At 33.2% G+C, this 24,350-nt stretch overlaps 1 protein-coding gene and 1 pseudogene across 1 annotated transcript; both read left to right on the plus strand.

The window, feature by feature from the left end:
* The first annotated feature begins 143 nt into the window (after positions 1-143).
* LOC148618502 (uncharacterized) lies at positions 144-23,674 on the plus strand. The gene is made up of 4 exons (XM_088577518.1): positions 144-261; positions 12,845-13,579; positions 19,107-19,216; positions 20,342-23,674. The coding sequence occupies exons 1-4, from the start codon at positions 177-179 to the stop codon at positions 20,480-20,482; spliced, it is 1,071 nt and encodes a 356-aa protein (XP_088433644.1). The 5' UTR covers positions 144-176; the 3' UTR covers positions 20,483-23,674.
* LOC148618503 (E3 SUMO-protein ligase KIAA1586-like) lies at positions 8,851-9,916 on the plus strand (annotated as a pseudogene).
* Positions 23,675-24,350: the final 676 nt, after the last annotated feature.

The raw sequence follows: 24,350 nt of genomic DNA on the forward strand, positions 1-24,350 counted from the left end.
AATGAATTGAAAAAGACTTTTTCACATCTAATGCAATTTTCAGTTCTTAAAATACCGTAAAAATGAATATTTTAGCAAAATAGCAAAACATTATTTGGGTACGGGGAAAAGTTGGTACGGGTACGGGTCACACATTTTAGGCCATACCCCTTATTTGACTCTGTTCTGAACCATCGATGTTTCGAAATTTAGACACCATTCCTGTTGACACGATGACGACGGAACTCAAAGTTTTGTGTTTTTCTGTCGTTTTCATTACATGTAAGTAAGAAAAGTAATAAATGAAGGGAAAAAATATAATTTTATAATTATATTATATTAGTATTTATTTTCCAAAATTATGGAATAATTTCTCCAGCTTCCTTGTGATGACCAGGATCTGGCATACAGTCTTACAGATCAATGTGCATAATTTGTACGTTCGAACACAGGTTCTTGTATAGAGAGATGAATGGAAGCTCGATGGACAGTGAAAATTCTGCTAGAAAAATCACAAGACTAAACTTACTATCCATACCACTCTTATCATAGGGTGGATACCCAGTGCAAAGCAACAGCACAGAGAAGTTTTTGCCTGTTTCTCCTGTCATTGGCGTCAAGATTATGTACTAGTTTCTAGTTCCCTGGTTTAACAAAAACAAAATAATACATGTACTATTGTCGATGTGATGTTCCAAGGTGGTAACAGGATTTTATTGTTATTTGAGTCTGTTCTAGAACCAATTTTTTTTTTCGAAATTTAGACGCCGTTCTATTGTTAACAGGATGATGAAGGAACTGCAAAGTCTGTGTTTTTCTGTCATTTTTTTTGTTACATTTAAGTAAGAAAACAAATAAATGAAGGGAAAAAATAGTGTGGTTCTATAATTATATGAGTATTGTTTTCAAAATTATAGAATAATCTCTCCAGCTTCCTTGTGCTGACTAGGATCTCGAATGCAGATAATGTACATAATTTGTACATTTGTACACAGATTTTTGTATAGGAGAGTTCACCAATCTTATTAGTGATGTCGAATGCAGATAATGTACATAATTTGTACATTTGAACACAGATTTTTGTATAGGAGAGTTCATCAATCTTATTAGTGATGTCGTATTCACTAATTTGCTTATCATTAAGTGTCAAATTGGTTGGCAAATAAACAGCTAAATAAACAACAATTTCATGATTAAAATCCCAATTTTCAAAGCTTGATAGCTTTGTTAATTTATATCCAATTTTGGTTCTGTAAAATGTTCTACTTAGATAAAAGAATTCATATTTTGTATATGAATTTATAAATCTTTTACTTGAAAAACAAATTTGAAATGATATTTTGTAAACCTCTATTTTTATGTAAAGTTATCTTTAAAATTTTATGCTCTCATAGTTTAATTACTGAATATTTATTAAAAAATCCATGGATAAATAGAGTTTTATTGGCAGTATAGGGAACTTAAAGTATTCTTCAATTTTCTTAAAAAATGAAAAAGTTATGATGATGCCCTATGCCACTCAATGGACTTTTTGCCTACCAAAACCGAATCACAGGTGAGTGATGACATCATGAAGAACTCTCCTATAGAGAGATGTTTTGGAGTTTGATTGACAATGAAAATCCTTCTAGAAAAAATCACAAAGCCTAACATACTATCCATACCACTCTTGCTTCATTGGCTACATACAAAAAAAATAATTTCTGTATGTACATGTATCAATACAGAGGTATTTCCCTTGAAAGGCCAAAAACACTTTTTTTATAGATAAATAAGCTTTATTTAGAGTTAGCATGGTTAAAAAAAAAACATGTTGCTTATATGAAAAAAGAAACTAACATGTTGTTTATATTACTGGAAAACTAATATACATAGAAACTTTCAACTGATCAGGGTTCTCCATTGGCTGCCATGACTAAAATGAAATGTTCTCTGCCATGGTTAAAGAATCTGCACCACAATTAAGTTGTCATCCGCCATGTGTGACTTTTGCCATTATCGGCCTTTAATTAATTTATGTTTGAGAAACTAATTACTGACTATAAGAACATATATAGCAATTAGTGATGACACATTTATGATTGAAGCCAATCTAGAGATAATTATGTGATTGCCAAAAATTAGTTACCGCATGAATTAATTTTTAAGGAAGTGTCAGATGAATTTATTCATAGTGAACCAAGCAGAACGGACAATGTTCAAAGGTAACTCGACCTTCGCCAAAAGCACATGGCTATTTTTTATATGTAAAATTGAAAGAAGGTGGAATATTAAAAATATTCTCAACATAAAGAAACTGATTTACTTAATTAAGGAACATATAAAATCACCCTAAAATTGTTAATTCCATTTGATATTTGCTTATACATTTTCAATTGAAAATAAAATCATATAATTTTTTTGTTCATACCTTTGTTCTGTATCTGCCTCCAGTGTCTGGAGCACATGTTTGGCGGGAAAATAGAGACAAAATAGAAAGTAAAATTGCCCAAGTCTAGTTGTTGTATCAATAGTAGGATTAAGGAATTAATATGCTTTGGATCCATAATAAAGTCCAGATTTCATGAATGTAGATCAGGTCTTTGTCATAATGAACTTCCTATTTGTAATCTTCTTTAATTTGATTTAGCACATGTTTTTTATATGTTGATTTCATTATAATTGGTTTTGTATTTTTAAGGCCAGAGTAATACATGTATATGATATTACTATTAATAGAAAAAAAACTAAGGAGGAATGAAATAAACATCACATTCTAAAAAAATGGGTTTTGTTAGAATATGATATTCATTTCATTCAATGTATCATGTGGGAATTAATACCACCAAATTCCTGACAGTTTATCAACATTTTAATCAACAAAATCATTCAGTCCTCTCTATGAAAGTTTGTATTTTAGAAAAAAATTTACCATCGTACGAACAGTCCCGTTCTAAGTAAAAACTATCATAGGGAAAGAGAGGAGTACTGGATATACAGACTAGGAACTGCAATACCTTACAAATGCAATGACAACATCAAAAGTAGAGGAAACCTTTCAAGCCAATATAACAATAGCATAAATGTGATGAATTTATTTGACAAAAATCCAAGGCAGGAAAGGAGTCATGGCCATTGCCACTATACGTCACCTAAGTTACATGTCTCCATGGATGGTCTCCTTCCTTTCATACAAAACCTCTTGGACTTCATCACATTAGAACCAAACTCTATTCTATACCTCTCACTCTACTACACTCCCTTCACAAAACAAGTCTCGACACTCCTGTTTCTGACCCTACCTCATCATTATACAGACTTGTTGCCATCATTTTGTATATTGGTTTCCACAGACCCTTTAAACCAGTTTGTGTGAAAAGTTAAATGAAGAAAAATGATCATTTCGTCCACTACCATTTGTCAACAAAGATATAGATGCAATTAATTTAGCTAACATCTTCCATCACAAAAACGTTACCAACGAAATTCCCCCATATTTCAAAGACAAATCCATACCAATTAATTCATATTCCTATAGGTATAAATATAGTAAATATTCATGACATCACAAGGACCACCATCTGTCATGAAGAGAAGACCAGTGGCCATGGGATTGAATATTTTTTTTCAATTTAATATTTTTTGAAAGAAATTTCATTATTGCACTTCAGAATATGCCAGTCCTTTATTTTGCTGTTCAAAATTTTTTTTCACAGCACTTTAAACAGTGGTGGGGACTAGGGTCAAAATTAAGCTCATTTTCAAATTGTATGTAAAGAAGCCATGGAAATGACCAAAAAATGTCGCATGACCCTATGTTTTGAAAGATAACTTGGCTCATGAACCTTAAAGAGTGATATATAAAACTGCTTGATTTCTAAAGGTTTATTCACAAGGGGCATCATTCTCTCCATTCAAATATGGTCTTTCTGGTCACATTGTTAAGGAAGATTTAACCATTATCGAAAACGAATCTCTGCGTAATACCCTTTCTAAAGGTCCCAAGTACCATGAACCACACTCCGGAAATTGGAATTATAACTTTAAAAGTTCTTATGGATGCAGTTGAGGGCTATGCAAGAAAATGGATATACAAGAACAAGAAGACATTGATGTCTGTCAGAATGGATAAAGGCTATGAGGTCTTTAATTTTGAAACAAAAGAAAATTTCAAGTTCAAAATGTAGGTCAATGAGTGCCAATGTATCAGTTTGCAAAGACCCTGATGTAGCAAAAATATTGTCTACTATACATGACAGATATGTTGTCGTACCAGCAGACAAAGCCCAAAACAACATTGTTTTTATCTGCAAAACATTTTATATCCAATGTTTATTATCAGAGGTAGACGTAGAAAATAATAGCAGTAGTGTACTGCTACCACACTCGCCAAAGAAGAGATTATAGAAAACCATAAATCTGTGCTATCCTCTTTTGGTCTGTCTACCAAGGATGATGATTGTGATTTACCGTCTATGTACTGGATTCCTAAACTCCACAAGAATCCATACAAACAACGTTTCATAGGTGGATCTGCAAAATGTACCACCAAACCTGTTTCAAAACTTTTAACTTCTATACTCACAGCTGTCAAAGAGGGTCTGCAGTCCTACCACAACACTTGTTACTCCTGTAGTGGTATTAATTCAACGTGGATCCTGAAAAATTCGAAAGATCTTTTGCAGACAATCAGTTCAAGACTATTATCAGAATATAATAACATTAAAACCTACGAGTTTTCAACACTGTATACTTCTATTCCCCATACTCAGTTAAAATCCCAACTTAAAAACGTTTTTCTAAAAAAAGATGGTACACCTAGATACAAATATATTGTTCTTGGAAGAGATTCTTCATACTTTGTATGAAATAATTCCAAATAATCTTCCAAATATACAGAGGAAGATGTTAAGAAATGCTGGAATTTTTAATCGACAACATATTTGTCCAGTGTGGTGGTCACGTTTTTCAGCAAACGGTCGGCATTCCAATGGGAACAAATCGTGCTCCTCTACTTGCTGACCTATTCCTTTACTCTTATGAGGCTGACTTTATAGCTGATCTGATCTGGAAGAAAGAATATTGTTTAGCTAGATCCTTTAATCTCAGTTTCCGCTATATAGATGACATATTATCTTTAAACAATCCTAATTTCAGAGATTTGATGTCATATCTACCCCAAAGAACTTGAGATAAAGGATACTACAGACACTGTGAGGTCAGCCTCATATCTTGACCTACAGTTAGAAATGGATGGTAAAGGAAAACTTTGACCAAACTTTACGACAAATGTGATGACTTTTCATTCAAATTTGTCAACTTTCCTTTCATCTGTGGAAACATCCCTTCAGCACCTGCATATGAAGTTTTCATATCACAACTCATATGTTATGCCAGAGCTTGCCGAAACTTCACAGGCTTTCTATATCATGCTAGAATTCTAACAAATAGGCTTCTGGAACAGGGTTATGTTGCTACAAGATTGAAGTCATCACTACAGAAGTGTTATGGTCGTCATCATGAACTCGTGGATCGTTATGGTGTATCCATTTGCGCCTAGAAAACTGATTTATTCAACCCGTCGTAGTTTTCCTTTCCACATTTGTCTACCCCAGACTTGACTTTTTATGAGCAACTCTGTGGGTGTTTCTAGAAAAGCAGAGGACGCTTACCCAACCAGTGCATTCGGTCCATGCTCCCAGTTTTAGTGGAGTCCGAGTTGCTCATTTGCTTTTGTTGCTTTGTACACATGTATGTATGATTATAGTTACTTCATGTTGTTTGTTGTGTATGTCTGTTTTCCATGTCGGGTCTTTGTCCCTGAATTACATTCTTTTGATTACCACTATAACCTTGGTTCCCTTATTCCTTCCCTATTTTTTTTTCTAGTCATTGTTATATCTTGATTCTTGAATGCTTCTGTGTCATAAAATTTTCCTCCATGGATAAATTTTCATCCGTGTAGAATCCTGACTTATGTCAGATTTTGCTAGGACTATATACATGTCGTGTGAGGGTTTCCTTGTCCTTCATTGAAGACCAATGGGTGTCCTTGAGCTGACATTCTCTCTCTTACATATTCACCATATCCATTCTCGTTATGTACATGTAAGTCTGAGGTTCAAGCTGCATGAGGATTCATGATTTGAAATGCCAAAAAATGGCTATATTTGTTGTTTTAGTTATCTTATCATTTGAAAATCATAAAACACTACCATTTACCAAAACTATAATTTCCCCACTCTTCACTGTGGAGTCACTCATGTTCTAAACTGTGACTCCACCAAAGTAAAAACTTGGATAAGATTGCTCAATTTCTATACATTTTGTACTTTTCAATACTTATTTTTGTCAATTACTAAAATGTTAACATGAGTAAGTCAAAGACCTTAAGTGCAAGCTAAGTCCAAAGCAAAAGTATCAGGATCCCTTTTTCAACAAATTAGTCTTAATGCAATTTATCATTATTCCAAGTTTGTTTAAGAATATATCACTGACATCAGTAATAAATGGTAGACAGCAGAGGCCAAAGGGAAGAACTGTTCCTGGTATGGCGTAGATTGCAGAGTTTTCTCAAGATCTTCCAACTGAAAGTAGCTTTTTGAAATAAGCAGACTTCAATTGAACACTTTGTATAGCGTGCATTATTAATATTTCTGAGGCTTCAATACTACAATAGACCCTGATGTGGTGTTTTGCCCGAAAAAAGGTTCTCAAATGTCAGTATGATGAATTTTTAGACAAATTTCTATATATTTTAGAGTGCGCTTTGCTCGTTTATTAAACTGCTAGAACCATTGAATATATATTGTACTTAGGTATAAAGACAGGATTATAAACTACAGACAATTTTTTAAATGATGACTTCACTGTGGAGACTGAAGAAACTGTGACTCCACTCATAATATCACCACTGTGAAGAGTCGAGAAATTAGCATTTGTATTGGCAGTAGTGTAGACAGAAACTGTCAATTGATGTTGAGATCCTTAGTACACATATTACATTGTACATGTAGGTATCAAAAGGAACAAGCAATTTTATTGGTGGTGTTTGAATAAAAAAAATTATGGATTATATGATATTGTATTACAAGGGTTTATAGCAGAAAAAGAAGGCTGAGTTTGATTATCAGGGTTGTAATTTGGAATTTATAGAGAGTAGTTAGATAACTTCTTCCTATAGTTACTGCCCTTGATTATGAAAAATTATGTTATTGCTTCTTTTTTTTTGTTTAATATTTTGACAACTCTAATAGATTTTAAGTTGATGTCATGATTCTCATGATGAGGAATACAAATTTCTCAGTAGTGTTAGAATGGAATTCTGTAAATGAAACTCTAAAGAATCTGAATCACTCACCTGTCTTGATAAGCAACATTCTATTTTTTTACTCCCCACTTTACAAGTTGGGGTATATAGTGATGGAGTGTTTGCCCTTCTATCTGTACTTCCTTCCATTACACAGGGGTGCCATCACTTATCCATTTGTCATTTGTTCACATTGGGACATGGAGGACCTGTCTCATATCCATAATCTACCACAGAACATAATGAAATGAAACTTTCACAGAATCTTTATTACATATTGCGATTGTGCACCTCCTATTTTAGATTTTGATCCAAATCAATATGGAGGTGGAAAGGTGCATGTTATCTAATGAGGATGAGTGGTATCAAGTTACTGATCATTTCTGACAGTTTTGATACTTCCACAAAAATTTGCATTAATATATTGGTATGGCACTGTTGTCATTTGTAGACATTTGGTTTTTGTGCCATGTCTTGAGTATTAGTTTGTGAATCTTAATAACAAGGTTACAAGTCACAAAGGGAAGGTTGGTATTGATTTTTGGGTTAATAGCCCCAATTGTTTTAGAATTAGGGTCCAAAAAGGGGCCTAAAACAAGTGCTTTACAGAATTCAACTATGTTACTCCAGAAAAAGGTTAAGAATGTCTATGATATTGTTCCACAATATTCTATACCACAATGGTCAGACTTGGATTGATTTTAGGGGTAAGACTTAACTTTAGAAATAAGGGGCCTAAAAAGGTGACCAGAAACATGCATTTTCCTGATGTCCAGATAATAACTTGGCTATTATTTTTGGTCCTACATGTATTTCAATTTTTTTTATTGGATTCCTTATGAAAATCAATGTTTTTCAATCAGTTTTCAGATACCTCTTAATATTTTTGAATCATAAGAGTCAGAGAGGCCACACCCTAAAATCTACTTTTTAGCTCACCTAGTCATAGGCCATGTGAGCTATTGCCAACACTTGGTGCCCGTCTTTGACATTGATAACCATTTTTCAAACTTCATCTCCTCTGAAACTACTGAATGAATTTGGATTGAACTTAGCATAAATGTTTCTAAGGGTATCCTGCACAATGTTAATGCTTCGAATTTTGACCCAAAAAAAACATGGCCACCATAACTATAAATAGAACATACTTCAACATAGGGGTCAGACTGCAGTTTTCCGCTTACATATTATCTCCAAAAACATTAGGTTTAACCAAATTCTGACATAGGATAAATGTGTTCAGCATGATGAGATGCATGTGTGGTCAGATTTGGGTGAAAATCTATTGACCCACGAGTTATTGCCCCTTTCCAACATTTTTGGCTTTTATTGATGTTATTGTTTAAAAATCTTCTCTGAATCTACTGTGTTGATCAAATGAAAATTGGTAAGATTTTTCCTTAAGGTATTCTGCACAAACTGATTGTCTAAGAATTTTGAAACATCAAGAAATGTGGCCATTGATTCAAGAATTAGAACATAGAGGTCAAAATAGAGTTTTTTTGGCATATAACTTAAAATCAGTTATATTTTTTTCAATGAGATTTTAGATGTCTTTAAGGTTTTCAAGTCATAAAGGGTCAATGTCTATGGTAGGTTGTAAGAGTGGTGTTGTTACTAGGTTAAGGGAGGTCACTACTGGTTTGTTGGCAACCCATTGTATTGCTCACAGGTTGGCTCTTGGTACAGGTAATGCTGCAGACAAGATTAGGTATTTGGTAATGTTTTAGGATGTCCTGAACAGTATGTACAACTATTATGTTTACTCACCTCATAACATGTCTAGACTGGAAGGTATCCAAGCAGTTCTTAAGTATTCCCAAACCATCTGGAGCAGGTCTCCCACACCAGGTGGTTAAGTTTTGAAAGTAGTATGCAGGCAGTAGTTGACAGTTACCCAGCCCTGGTCATTGCATTTTTGGAGGACTACTCTGCCAAGGCTCTTGCCATGCATAAGCCTATTACCATTTACAAGTTTCTGTACACAGCACACTATCTAGCAGATGTTCTTTGGCATTTGGCTATTCTGTGTAAAGCATATTAGAGATCTGATATTGACTTTACTCCTTTCTACTGTTGAGGTTTTGGAAGGTCTAAAGCCTTGTTCTGGTTGTAATGTTTCTAGGTTTCTGGCCCAAGTCCCTGATACACCAGTATTTGATTCAGTTGGTATGTGCTTATTTGAGTATAAGGGTCAAACTATCAGGGACAGTGCCCAACAGAGGTCAGGGGCATCTTCCCTTGTTCTCAGTTTGTTATTTATGACATTGACAATCTCAGGTCTAGGTTCACAGAAGAGGGAGATGCCTCAGTGTTGAGGGCCCTTACCCAGTTGTTTGACCCTTCTCTATATACCCAGTCTAGTTGTGCTATTCTTTTAAAAGTCTCTACTTTAGTGTTAGAGTATCTGTCTTCTTGTGGTTGCTGAGTTGGTCAGTTTTCAGGCCTGTGCTAAGGTTCATGTCAGTAGGAATCTCCATGTTTATTCAGGTGTTAAGGACTTGGTTCAGTTGGCATTCAGGTCCAAGTGAACCTACCCTGATGTTGCAATTGCTGCTGAAAGACTCCTTGTTTCACCTGTCAGCACTGTAGACTGTGAGAGGGTTCTCTAAGATGAATATCATCAAGACAGTTTTTTATTCTAGTTAGTAAAAGTGGCCATGATTTTTCTAATCTCAACTTTCATAAAATTCTGACTAGTAGTTTCTGAGGAGAAAATTTTTGAAAGTAATATCATTAAAAAACATAGAAAAAGGGCAATAACTCCAAAATTTCTTTACATATTTACATAAAAATTTGACATCAGGAAGATCTCATCATGATGAACACTTTTCCGCCATGTCAGAATTTTGCTAGGTCTAACAGTTTTGGAGATATTTGCAAAAACTTCTGTCTGACCTCTATGTTCTAATTTTAGTAATGGTGGCCATATTTTTGTCAGATAGAACATCTGTTCTAGGCAAAATACCTTAAGAAACATTCATATTAAGTTTGGTTCTAATTGGTCCAGTAGCACGAGAGGAGAAGATTTTTTTAAATATTGTTAACAAAGGCAAGTACAGACGACAACAATTGACATTAAGTATTGGCAATAGCTCACATGACCCTTCGGACCAGTTGAGCTAAAATGATTCTATAAATTTTGTTCTGCTTGATCATATAATGCCACTACCAGATACCAATTCTCCTGTGAGCAATTCATGCTCTTTAGAATAGAGCATCTAGTTTCAGTTTTCATTTCTTCAAGTTTTTCAACTCGAGGTTGGGGGATGATCAGTGGGTCCCTAGCATGGTAAATTAATTAGAAATATACAGTTCTGCCACTAAACATTCAAGTACTTTAACCCTGCCACATTTTTGCACCTGTCCCTAGTCAGGAATTTCTGGCCTCTGTATGTCTTGTTTCGTTTTCACCTTTAGTTTATTTTTATATTACTTAAGTACATAAGGGCAACTCTTTTGCTGTATCTGTGTATAATGATGTTTTAGGATCAGCTGCAGCCTGCCTTGTGGTATGACAATTTCCTCATTGTTCATTGAAAAACAATGATTGGCCTTTGACTGACATTTTCATCCTGGTGGGGTTGTTGTCTCTTTGACTTTGACACATACACCATACCAATTCATGTTATATTTGCAATGTAAAGTAAACTGTACATATGTCATGTACATGACGGAGTCATAGTCATCATCTATAGACACTTTGTACATTACTTGTGTATTGCCAGACAATGCAAGTGCTGCCTATTAAAGGTCAGAAAAACAGGAAGAACATCTCTGATGAATCAAAGTTTTATTGGAAACATACACTCAATATAGAACTTCTGGGGTTACAACATTTATCTTTGGACAATCTACAAATGTAACCTTGTCCTTGTGAGCTGAGCACTGTTAAGATAATTGGTGTAATGATTACAAAACCTGGTTAAACAAAAACTCCAGATCTTAGATCGGCTATAGTGTGTCTATATCTAGGAAAAGATAGTTGATAGTAGAGAAATTAAAGGTGTTATATTTGTCATACCTTTCAGTTGACAGTTTTTTTTTCTCTTTTGATAATTTTAGTTGAACGTCATCACAAGAGACAGACTTCATTTTGTCTGTAGTGTTCTTAATTCAAGCTCTTTGTTAAAGATGAGAAGGTATTCATCAAGTTGTGGATTATTTTTGATAAAACATTATATCATCCTCTGCATAGTGGAAGCTGAAGGACTTGTACATTCATTTTTGCTAATTTGTGGATGAATCTGCAGTATAAGAGATTAGAAAAAGTTTGTCAAGTAGATGTGTACAATTGATACCCAATGGGATATCTTTTGTCTTGGAAAAGACTACAGTACAAAATTGGATAAATATATTGTCTTTTTTTTTTTTAAATGTAGTAATGATTTACATGTAGCATCTTTATGCAGTATTTAGTGTTTTTTTATACCCCCAAGCAAACAAAGTTTGGGGGGTACATACATGTACATGTAGGTTTCACCCTGTCTGTCCATCTGTCATCTGTCAAAACTATTTTCTAAGCAGCTTGCAGTTCGTTATGAAGCTTTGTGGAGTGTAATATAGCCACATAGAGATGTGCATACTGTCAGGAATTTATTTTTGGACAAAAATTGTAGAAATTATGACCTTGGAACTTGGGTATTTTTTCAGCAAAACTTAGTCGGATGTGTTCTCCACAACTCCTCCACAATGACTTGCAGAATTGTAATGAAACTCAAAGGAGTGATAAATTACCATATGAAAAAGTGCATGTTATCAGGAATTAATGTTTGGACAAAAAATGTAGAAATAACGCTGTTGGACTTCAGCCCTTTTCAGCAAAACTTGGTCTCATATGTTGTCTTAACTCCTCTTCAATGACTTGCAGGGTTGTTAATGAGTTGAAACTTAATGGGGTGTTAAATTACCATATTGAGATGTGCAATTGTCAGGTATTTATGTTTAAACAAAAATTGTAGAAATGATGACTATTGGAACATGGACATTTTTCAGCAAAACTTGGTGTGATGCATGACATAACTCCTCTTTATCAACTTGCTAGATTATGAAACTCAATGAAGTGTTAGATTACCATATGGATATGTTCATATTGTCAGAAATCAGTCTTATTCTGTTGATGTGCTGTCAAAAAGAAAAAAAGAATCGTATAAGTGGTTACTTTCTCGGTAATTAAATTTTCGCTATATAGTCCAAGTCAAAGTTGGAGTGTGAAAATTTAGTCACTCGAAATATATATGAAGATGAAATAGAATTATTCATCTTTGTCATTTTCATAAACTTTTTTTGTCTGCTGCAAAAATTACATGACACAGAAAAAACCCTCACCCAGTTTTTGAAGATTATCCTGAAATTTTCCACTCCAGAAAAAAACTTATTTGGTATTGATTGCTGAACATTAGAAATGGCACCAAATTGTGTGTCAAAATTGTTTAGTCTATCCACCATAAAATTTGTGTCCAGTATGAATCGTATGTCCACATTGGTTCCCTAATGTACATGGTTAAGGAGGTATTAGTTCAGTTAGGGGCAATGTCTAGTTCTAGAATTATTTATCAGGTGATTTTTTTTTTCCAGGTTGTAGTTTGTTTGTTAAAAGTGCTCCAGCACCTGAAGAGAATATAACCCATATGTTGAATACAAGTACAACACCAAAAATGGGAACTGTAACAAAAAAGAAAAAAAATAGCACACAAGAACATCTATCATCCCAAATAAACGGAAATTCAACTGAACCAAAAACAAGTATATCACTGGATATAACCACAACTAAAGCCAGTGAACAAATAACCACACCTGTGTTGAAAACTAAAGAAAATACTACAGCATTGAATCTAACATCTATTACCACAAGTCCAACAAATAGAAGTAAAGAGAAGGAAATTGTGCTGAGTACCTCACCAACCACGACTAAGTCAGGAAATATTACAGCTAAGCACACAACTAAATCATTCCAGCGCACTCCAGTACTGGAAAACTACAACAAAACTGCTCCAACAGAAACAACAACTTCAAAAGATACAAATGGAAACAAAACACAGATAATTAATCAAGATGATGGAAAATCAAGTCAGCCATCTTCAACTACCAAAAAGTTTGACAAGCTGACAACAACAACTGAAAAAAACAATCAAGTAACAGATACAGTAGTACAAGAAGAAAGTACCAAACCCAAGACTGGACAGAATTTACAAACTGAAAGCACCACAAAAAAATTGGAAAAAGTAAATAAAGCTGAAGATACCCAAATAGAAGGAAGGAATCCTAGTGATGAAGTGTCCAATAATGATGGAAGTAAGCCAATGAGAACAGGTTTGTATTTTAAATATAGAAAATTACCCCTCCTCCTTTGTGTAAGTGTTAAAAGGAGTATATATATTCAGTTTGATATGAAAAATTAACCAAAAACCCTGTTAGCTAAAATATTGGATAACACTTTTATCAATGGGTTAGCAGACTGTTGTTCATAATACCATCAGTGGTTGATAATTATATTTCTTTATCCATGGGTAAGGGACTTACTTAACCTATAGAAAATGGCTGTTAGGTAAGAGAGAATCAGCCATGAAATAAAGGGTGTGATAAAAGATATCCCTGTGTAGTACAGGCGTTGATGAATACTGAACATTATGTGCCAAAATCTGTATCATATGCCATATCAACTTGAGACTCCTAAATCACCACAAGGGCCACCAGCCCAAGATGTGATCCCTGGTATACAAATGTAGGTTGATAGTTAATACAGCTTATGATACAGACTTTGACTTTTCATGTATTTCATGTTTATTATATCATGCATTTTAACTATACTTCATGTGTGTTCCTAATAGAGATAATTTTCAATTAGTTAAAATAATCATTTGATTATCTGTTACTATTGGTGAGTGCTAAACAAATGATTATTGTTTATAATCTGATGTTACTCTATGCTAAAAGTTATTACAGTTTTAGCATAACTATTTAAATTTTCATTTTAATGTTACAAATTTCTGAACATCAACAAATAATACATGTAATTACTTAATATATGATAAATCTTTATTGCTAAAGCTAAGTACAAGCTATGGCAGGTACATGTATACTTGCATTCTTTTATATAAATAATCATTTTTTGGGTTTTTGACCCTTCACTGGTCTATCACTTGAACTTCCCTACTATTGCTGAACACTACACAATAATATTGTTCAAATGTAATTCATTTTATATCATTCATCTCCATCCTATCATTTATATTTTAAAATTGATAAACGTGAAGTCAAGAGCAGTGATTTTAACCATGTAAAATTGGTGGGAAAATTCAAATTGATAAAAGTGTCTTGTTTTTGAAAATCTTCTGTTCATTAAGGAAATTATTTTCTTAAGCTGAAATTTGATTTTATTAAGTTAAACAGCAGTGTAGGATAAATACTCTGTTATTTTGAATGTATTTTTTTATATTTTTGAATTGGTTTTACTGGTTTATATGGTTACAAATTAAAATGGACACCGCACAAACCTTATTGACAATACTGTCTAGACAGGTTTGTTCATTGTCCATTTTATGATAATTGCTCCTCTGGAAATGCCTTTATTCATGACCAAAAATATCGCTGCCCACTTCAAATTCTATTTTGAAAACATCAAATTCGATCAACGATTTTGCAGTTGTATCTGTATTTTGGAACTACCCATGATATTAATGATGTCTCCCTGATTAGACAGTATTTAAGATTTGTAAATTCACAACCATATAAATTAGTGAAACCAAGATTTAAAAGGATTTATCTTTTTAAATTTTAACTGGTAGCCATCTTGAGTTGTCCAATCCTGCACACGATCATGACAGTGATTATATAGTACCTGGACAGGTTTAAAAATTTGGGGAAATAAGTGCGATGGAACAAAATTTGTAAATGTGTGTGAGGTTAGATCAGTAAAATGGACAGTAAAAATGAGGTTGGATCAGTAAAATGGGTTGACATTAAGTTTATACGTATTAGAGGGAAAAGAGCAGTTCTTAATAATATGTAAAATGCAATTGTATGATCAGTTTTATTTTACATCAGGTTATCTTTGAAATTTTGTTCATGCTTCAATTTTACAAGAAATCAAAAACCTCCAGAGCTAACAGCTCTTTGATTATCACAACTGCAGTGAACAATTTTTTCACTTTAGATCCCATTGAACTGGAAATGCTGATTAGTAGAGTAGAAATGATGAAAACTGTTCTGGTTTATGATCTTTAGCTAAAACTCAGGTGATTAAAAAGACAAACAGAACAGAAAAGCTTACATGAAGACTGAAGTTATTTTGACTGATAATTGATTACTGGAAATTTCAATTGATTAATCACATCTAGAAGGTAAACCAACTGATTTAATACTTTAACACCAATATAGGTTTTGAGATATAGCTGCCCTTGGATAAAATGTTCAAACAAAAACAGCAAGAGGCACCAAGGGAAGGTGCATTAGGAAGTACAATTGTTGTTAATGTGCATGATATGTAAATTTAGTTATTTCCTCAGTGGAATTCAAACCATTTTTCTTCTCTGACATCTATGGCAACACTGCCTGCACAAAGTCCAACAATCTAGACCACTCGGCCAACATGGCTATAAAATATAGTTTCTGTTAACTGAGTGATACTTCCTGGTAAGTAAATTAAGAGTGTGAACATTAGCACATGATGTAACTGAATAAGACAACTTCTAATGGTATCCAGTAAAACAATAAAGGATCTGTAATAGTATATAAATACAGCCACACCAAGTATGTAATACATATAATAAATGTATATATATGGTGAAGGGTCCAAATGTATCTATATACATGTGTATACATGTTAAAAAAAAGACAACAAAAATTAAATAAAATGAACAAATTTAAAGTATAATCATATACATTTTGTATGGTTTTGCCGTGGTTAACAATTTATCTAAACTACTGGACCAATTAGAACCAAACTTCATGTAAATGAATGTAATGGTTGATAGGTCTTATTTTAATTAAGTAGATTGAACTGGGAAAAAAAAAACCTTCATATAAATGTTCCTTGGGGTATTCTGCTTAGAACCGAAGTGGAGAATTTTGATCCATTGAAAAACATGGCAGCTGTCACTAAAAAAAAGGAACACAGGGGACAGAAGCTTTTCCCACATATCCCCAAAACTGTTAGGTTTAGCCAAAGTCTGACTAGACAGAAGTGTTCAGCATAATGAGGTCTGACTGTTGTCAATTTTTTGTTGTAATCTGTTAAGCCATGTTGGAGTTATTGCACTTCTTCTATGTTTTTTTGCTATCTTTAGTGTTATTTCTTTCCAAAATCTCCTCTGACACTACTTGCCAAATTGGAACCAAACTTGGTATGAATGTTCCTTGGGGTATTTTGCATAGAACTGATATGGGGATTTTTGATCCTTGGAAAAACATGGCCATCATTACTACAAAATAGAACATAGGGGTCAGACAGTAGTTTTTCGCACATATCTCAAAACCAATAGGTTAAGCCAAATTCTGACATGGATAAAAGTGTTCAGCATGTTAAGGTCTATGTGTGGTCAAATTTTCATTTAATATGGTAAATCATGTTGGAGTCATTACCTTTTTTTGACGTTTTTTGCTATTTACAATGTTATTTCTTTCAAAAATCTTCTCCTCTGCCACTACATGACCAACTGGAACCAAAGTTGATATAAATGTTCCTTGTGGTATCCTGCATAGAACTGATGTGTGGATTTTTGATTCGTTGAAAAACATGACCATTGTTACTAAAAATGGAACATATAGGTCAGATCGTAGTTTCACATATATCTCCAAAACCGAAAAGATTAGTCAATCTCTGTTTTTTTGGCTGAATTGATCCTTATTATAAGGCCTTCTACAGTCTTCAGTAATCAAACTTGTCAGACGTCTCCTTGTAAGAGTTATTGCACTTGGAAGGTGAAAAATGATGTTTTTTTTTTTTTTTACAGTTTTTAGCCAATATCTTGAAAACTATTATTAGATAGAAAAAACTTTAAATTGTTGTAATGATCTTTATGATACGACCTACAAATGTTAGTGGGGATCAAACTTGTTGGATGACTCCTTGTTAGAGTTCTTGCCCCTGAAAAGCAAAAAAAAAAAAAGAAAAAACATGTTTTAGCAGCTTTCAGCTAATATCTTGAAAACTATAATAGTTAGAGGGAAACTTTCAACTGATGAAATGATCCTTCTGATAAGTCCTACCAAAGTGTTCATTGAGTCAAAATTGTCGGACAGCTCCGACTAAAGTTATTGCCCTTGAAAGACAAACAATTTACCAGATGAGCAATTCAGGCTCCTGGGAGCCTCTTGTTAGAGTTCTTGCCCTTGAAAGGCAAAAATTGAAATAGGTAAGCATTTCTGGCTCATGGGAGCCTCTTGTTTATTTGTTGTCTGATTTTGAATTCGTGATGAGAATTCCTGCCAGGTTCAAATTTATCTTATAGCTTTTGAGTTATAAGGGTTAAAATCAAAGACTGAAGTCTTCAAAGTCATGAATTGTCAAATATTCTCTGCCACTGATTTTGGCTTACTTTCAATATCCGAAAGGCACGAGTGTGATATGCTCTAAAATTGGGTGACTTCCCTAAAAGCTTGGTTCCCTTGATACGATGACCCGAATGTTTTCAACTAAGACAATGGGTTACTGGGATCCAGATTAAACAACTAGCAATGACTATATATATAGATATCAGGGCCCTGATAATGTATATGACCTTTATAGTCAATTGTAACAAGCACCTGTGTTTGAATCCGAAACATGAATTCAACGCTTACCAATCATTTAATCTTTCAATTTAACTTCCTGTTCTCATACAGGCAAAAAACACACATAAACATATGTATGATATTTTTTAAAAGAGGTACATTTTCGTTATCTTTGGGTCGCTTAAACCATATTAGGAACCAGATTAGACATTGCATATTTATTTACATGTATATTAGAGCCGTGCTAATGTATATGACCTATATAGTCTTGTAACAAGCCCCTGTACCTGAATCAAGAACTAGGTAATATTCAATGCTAACCGTTTATTTCATGTGAACTTCTTGTTCTCATACAAGCAAGAAAGGTATGTAGAACATGTATGATATTTAAGAGGTACATTTTTATCTCCTATGAAGCTAGAACAATGTCACTGTGGCGGTAAATACAGCATGTATCTGCAGCATAACATGGAGTATTAATATGTTATTATGCAAATCAAGTACTGAAATCACGAGTGCAAGAAGTTGCTAACAATATTAGTGAATTAAAAATCTTTTTAAAGTTTTTAACTTTTGGTTCGATTTGACAATTTTATGCAACAAACTCATGAACTCAAGCCCCTGTAGTAGGCAGGTGTTATCTATGAGTTGACATCCATTATCTTTAGGATAGTGGGTCACTAACCCATAGATACTATAATGAATGGAAATTTAATTATTGATTACAGTGGTATTTTGAGATGTGGTCTGCTAACCCATTGATAAGTATGATCCATAGATATCTGGTTTTGGCGCCAACTTTGTATGCCATATTTTTTCCATTTTAACAAAATTAACATACGATTGTATTGCCATGTGCACATTCATTAATCTAAAAAAAGGTATGATTTAATGAAATGAAAAAATCTGAATAATTATGTTTGCTCTGCATTCCATTTTGCCATGGGTGCTATAAAAATGCAGAAACAGATTATAAAAGTTAAAACAGGTATTTCTTGTAAAATTATATAAAGTTGTACAGTATAGACATAAGTCTGTCAGAATACAGGTGTATATAGTAGCCAATTGATATCCTAAGTAAAAGTAAGGAAACTAGTCTGAATATTCTTTTTTTGCTGTATTGTAGATTCATCTTATTCTGATGAGGAGAGTACAGGAGGACATTTCATGGCCTATTTTATGACCTTTGTTGTTATTTGCATAGCTGGATATGTAATATATCATAATAAACAAAAAGTAAGATTTGGTGTCATGGAGGATTAGTAAAAATTGTTACATAATGTTACAATAGTTCAAAAATTAATAAATATTTTATCAGGGATCCCAATAAGGTGACTAAGTGCAAATGATAAACTATTTTAAAAGGCTCAAACTAATACTAATATATTGTATTATTCTACTGAAGTGAAATTTGTCAGCTTATTCGGTAATTTGATCGGTCACTTTTAAAAGGTATATTGAAGTCCTCTGCCATGATGAAAATTTATATTACATAAGCAAATTTAATTGTTCAAATTTACCTGACCTTTACATGCATGCCCAAAAGTGAAGTATTTTAGTTCTTTTGTAGTCATTTGAAGTCTCCTCATTAGATTATGTAAACAAAAGATGTTTGGGAGTTTTGGCTGAAATATATTTTATGATATTTTATTGAGATGGGGTCCTCCTATTGAGTTTTTATCATTACTTACAACTATACCTCTCACAAAGAGAAAAAATTCATTTTGGACTTCATGTCTGTATAAAAGTACTGATCAACTTTCTCCTAACATAAATAAAATCAGTTCCACTCACCTCATTCAACATTTTCTTCAAAACTGATGACAGTGATGTGAGACCATATAATTTTATGTACAAAGCAATCTGCAAATAGACCTTGCCATCCTGTGTCAAACTCAAAACTGTCATGAGATTATGTCGTTCTATGTACAACCATGGAACTGTCATGAGACCATGTCATTGCACATACTACTGTGGAACTGCCATGAGACCATGCCATCCTATGTACAACATTGGAACTGCCACGAGACCATATAATCCTATTTACAAACAAAAACTGCCATGAGACCATGCCATCCTACATACAACCATGGAACTGCCATGAGACCATGTCATCTATTTACAATCATTGAATTCTGCACTAGGCAGATAAATCTACATTGATGTACCTACTGGTAATAACTGTTTGTTTTACTGATTGCAATGTAGGTTTACACAGTACCCTTATTTGGATTACCTAAGAAAAAATGTTGTCTCTATAGAGAATAGCAGTTTTGTATTTCTAGTACACTTTGCATAATTCAATTGTCTGTGGTATGAATTTGACACCAGCATTCATATTTTATTCTCTGTTAATTTTAGATACTAGCATTTTTATTGGAGGGAAGAAAAGAAACTGGTTCAAGACGTAGACCTAATAGTAAAGAATATAAAAGATTAAAAACAGAAGAGGTGATGCCATCATTAGAGAAAAATACTTCAGACAGTAAATATATATACTGATTGAGGCATCGAACTGTATGGAAGCTTGTATCTTAATGGGAGGTTTCTATTTGATGTGATTTTTTCATACTCTACAGAATGTTTGTGGGGGGATCTTATAGAATATCGCTATTAAGTAGTATATGTCTCAGATAGTACTAAACATAGGATTTAGCTAGATATAACTGGTAATAACCAGGGACATCATGGTATATCAACACTTAATGATTTCCTGAAAAAGTTTGTTTCTATCAACACTTCTAGTTGTCGGGTACTTCATAGTCTGTTTTTATATAGCTTGGAGAAAAATACATGTTTTTTTTTTTTACTTTAAACTTTAAACAAATTGTTCTATAATAAAGGCATGAATTGTAGCTGTATTAGAAACATTGTTAGGAATCTTTGAGATTAAGTTTTGCCAACATATGATGTTAATTAACCCAGTTGAAACTCGTATTTATTGCTCAATTTTACATGAATAATATATACTTAAGTTAAGTTTATTTTGTTAATATTCCATTTGTGTGGTTTAATCACTTTAATAAATCCACTAACATAGTCCTGAGTACCATTTAGCAGGAAATTTGTGTCCAACTCTGTCAGAACTATCTAACAGGAAAAGACAAAGGAAAAAGATATATATTAATGCAAGTTAAGATTTAATTTATTTGATAATTTAGACCAAGTTTTCCTGGTAGATGGTATGAATTAATAATGGCAATCAGTTCATGTTAGCTCTAGAGGAGGTATTTGTTTAGGACCAGTGTCTATAAAGTTATTGTTCATTCATGTTAAGGAGTAAATTTACAGTAACTTTCCATGAATCAAATCAATCATATTTTTTTTCCATTAAGAGGGTTATAACTCACAACTGTTCATAACTTTACTAGAGTTGTTGTTTTTGAAAGCACCTAGTATGTGACTGTATTGTATTGATTAAATAATTACTATAAGTTGTGCCATATACATGTACATGTATTTAGTATTTATGTTAGCTCACCTGGCCATAAGCCATCATTAGGTGTCCATCTTCGTCGTCGTGAACAATTTTTCAAACATCTTCTCTGAAACAACTGAATGGATTTGAATGAAACTTAAGATGATTGTTCCTTAGAGTATCGTGTACAAAATGACTGTTTGGATGTTTGATCTGTTGAAAAACATAACCGCTGTTACTTAAAACAGAACACAGAGGTCAGACAGCAGTTTTTTTTATATATCTTCAAACTGTAAGGTTTAACCAAATTCTAATAAAAGTGTTCAGCATGATGACATCTATATGTGGTCAAATATTTGTGAAAATCTGTTGACCCATGTTGGAGTTATTGCCCTTTTTGGATTTTTTTGCTGTTTTTTTTATGTAATAACTTTCAAAAATCTTCTCCTCAGAATCTACTCTGCAGAATTTAATGAAAGTTGCTGTTACTGTTTTTAGGGTATTCTTCACAAAACAACAAAATAAACATGGCCACTGTTACTAAAAATAGAATGTAGGGGTCAAAAGTGGCTGCCATTTTGTGACCATTTTCGCAGTTGCTCAGATTCCAATGATTTTTTGGTTTCTGTAGGAAACCAGGTGTTTTAAGTTAAATGGTGATGATGAAAGATTGTTCGTGGAGGCCATTCTCCCGCTATTTTTATACTTGCTTTGATTTCATCAATTAGTGGTTATAGTAAACATGGTCTCCTGATATGAATGGTGATGATAAAAATGTTAGATAGCCATGGTTTAACTTCAATTTATGTTCTTATTCAGCAAATGTATACTGGACTATTGCCTCCTCAGACCCAGTGGAATAACAGGGCATAGGGGGACCCCTGCCCAATTTTTTTTTCTAAATTTTTTTTTTCTAAAAATACTCTGAAGGCATTTCCAACATTTTACAGTACCTTAGTGATCTTTTGAACTTGTAGCATACATCAATATATGCTCATTTTCAGCGATTTTTGTCAAGCATGGTAACAAATCATGATACCTTTACTTACTTAGTTCATAGGGCTTGGTTTGCCAGGTGGGCGATTCAGGTTCTTTGAGAGCCTTTTGTTTTTTGTGTCTGGAGAACATCTCTATTGTAACTTTGCCATAGTGTAAATGAAAAACCTATTTTGTTTGCTTACATATCATGGAAGAAGTCTCTGAAAGAAATTTTTGAAATGAAACTTCATCTTTTAAAAGTAAAGGTAAAACAGTGGCAGATCCAGGGGGCAGGGGGTTGGCACCCCTCCTTTTAGTTAGAAAATTTGTCATTGTATCAAATTCATATGTAAAAGTGACAAAAACATGGTAAATAATGTCCAAGCATCCCCTCTTTCGTAGGAACCCCAACTAGTACCTCTCCTTTTCAAAATGTATGGATCTGCCCCCGGTAAAATCGACTTCCTGCACACTTAAGCTTCAAGATGTATGTTCTAGCAATTATAATGGTAATCCATAAGTTACTGGTAAATACTGTGAAAATTTTCTGTCATTTCTAACTATTCTTAATATTCTGGTAAATAGATGTGGATGAGAACTTTTCTAATGGCGCAGATAATTTTCTGATCTAACAAAGCCAAATTTTACTGCAGAATTCTTAATTTTACTGTATTTGCAAGTTTCTGTTGATCTATTCATCCCTGAAGTATAAATAATCTTGTACTCCATGCTAAAATTACAGCCTGTGATACCAATTGCAATCTAAAAAAAAAGATAGATTTTTCTACTACATCCAATGTGGATTAATTAAGAGGAAAATACTACTACTATATATTTTTGTTTATTGTTATAGAAGAATAATTCATCCTACTTATCTATGCATTTTTTTCTTCATTTCTTGTTGTTTTATGCTTCATATCATACAGAGAATGTGAGAAAATGGAACACTTGTTGCATTGTATGCTTTTTATGTGTAAACAAATGTTTTATTACCATATTATTTTTTTTTTTTGCTGATTATTTTTTTTAATTATTAAAATTGGTTATGCATTCTTAGTCCATCAACTCAGTAATACCACTAAATTATGGGCTGAATTACCTCAGATTTACTGAAATTACTAAATTTAAAAAGCAAGATTTTAAGCTGAATATTTTTCTTGAGATTGTAAATATAAGCATATGATTGAGTCAGATTTTGATGTACAGTTTGTTTGTTTTGTTCACTGTGATTATTGTTTGCTATTTGTTATATTTGTGGGAGACTTTTTATTCATTTTTAAATAAATGGGTAACACTGAGATGTTTTGCAATTCATTATGTCACCTGCACCAAATGTCATTGTGACCTTATGTCATCACTTTGCACTCATTGTCTTACCTTGTAGTTTTTAATTTTCTAAAAAAATATTCTACTATGTAACTACTCAAGGGGTCTTAATCAGCATTATTAGGGTGTCCATTATTCTGACAAACATCAAATATACGTCTTTTCACAGAATACAGGCTTGAGTAAAATACTCATTTCATATCTAAAAAAACAATGGAGATAGAGTAAAAATAAAGACAAACTTTCTTCTACTGCCAAATGAGCTCCACAGGAGACATTAATGGGTCAATAGCCAATAAAAAAAAACGAATTGATAAAATTAAAACATCAAAAATCAGATCAGCGTTTGACATAGTTGTACATACAATTGATGTGACTTTTCCTTATCCAGGGGATGCTATGTGTTGTGAAATACGTTTTCACATATATTAATTATCCTGAAGTAATTTGGGAAGACAAAAATGTACTTAGGGATAATGGTTTAGCATTGTCTTACCATTTAAGTTATTAATTATTATCATTTTAATAGAAGTCTGTCGCTGTTTTGATGTCTACATTTTCCGCCAAAGAAAAGTTATCGTTCTTTTGGCGTACATTAATTTTTATACCAGGACTGGTTAGAGGTTACAGACCGCCAATTCAACCAAT

This window comes from Perna viridis, chromosome 4 (assembly GCF_037379345.1).
Source record: "Perna viridis isolate PV_CMFRI_1.1 ecotype Kerala chromosome 4, ASM3737934v1, whole genome shotgun sequence".
NCBI classification, from domain to species: domain Eukaryota; kingdom Metazoa; phylum Mollusca; class Bivalvia; order Mytilida; family Mytilidae; genus Perna; species Perna viridis.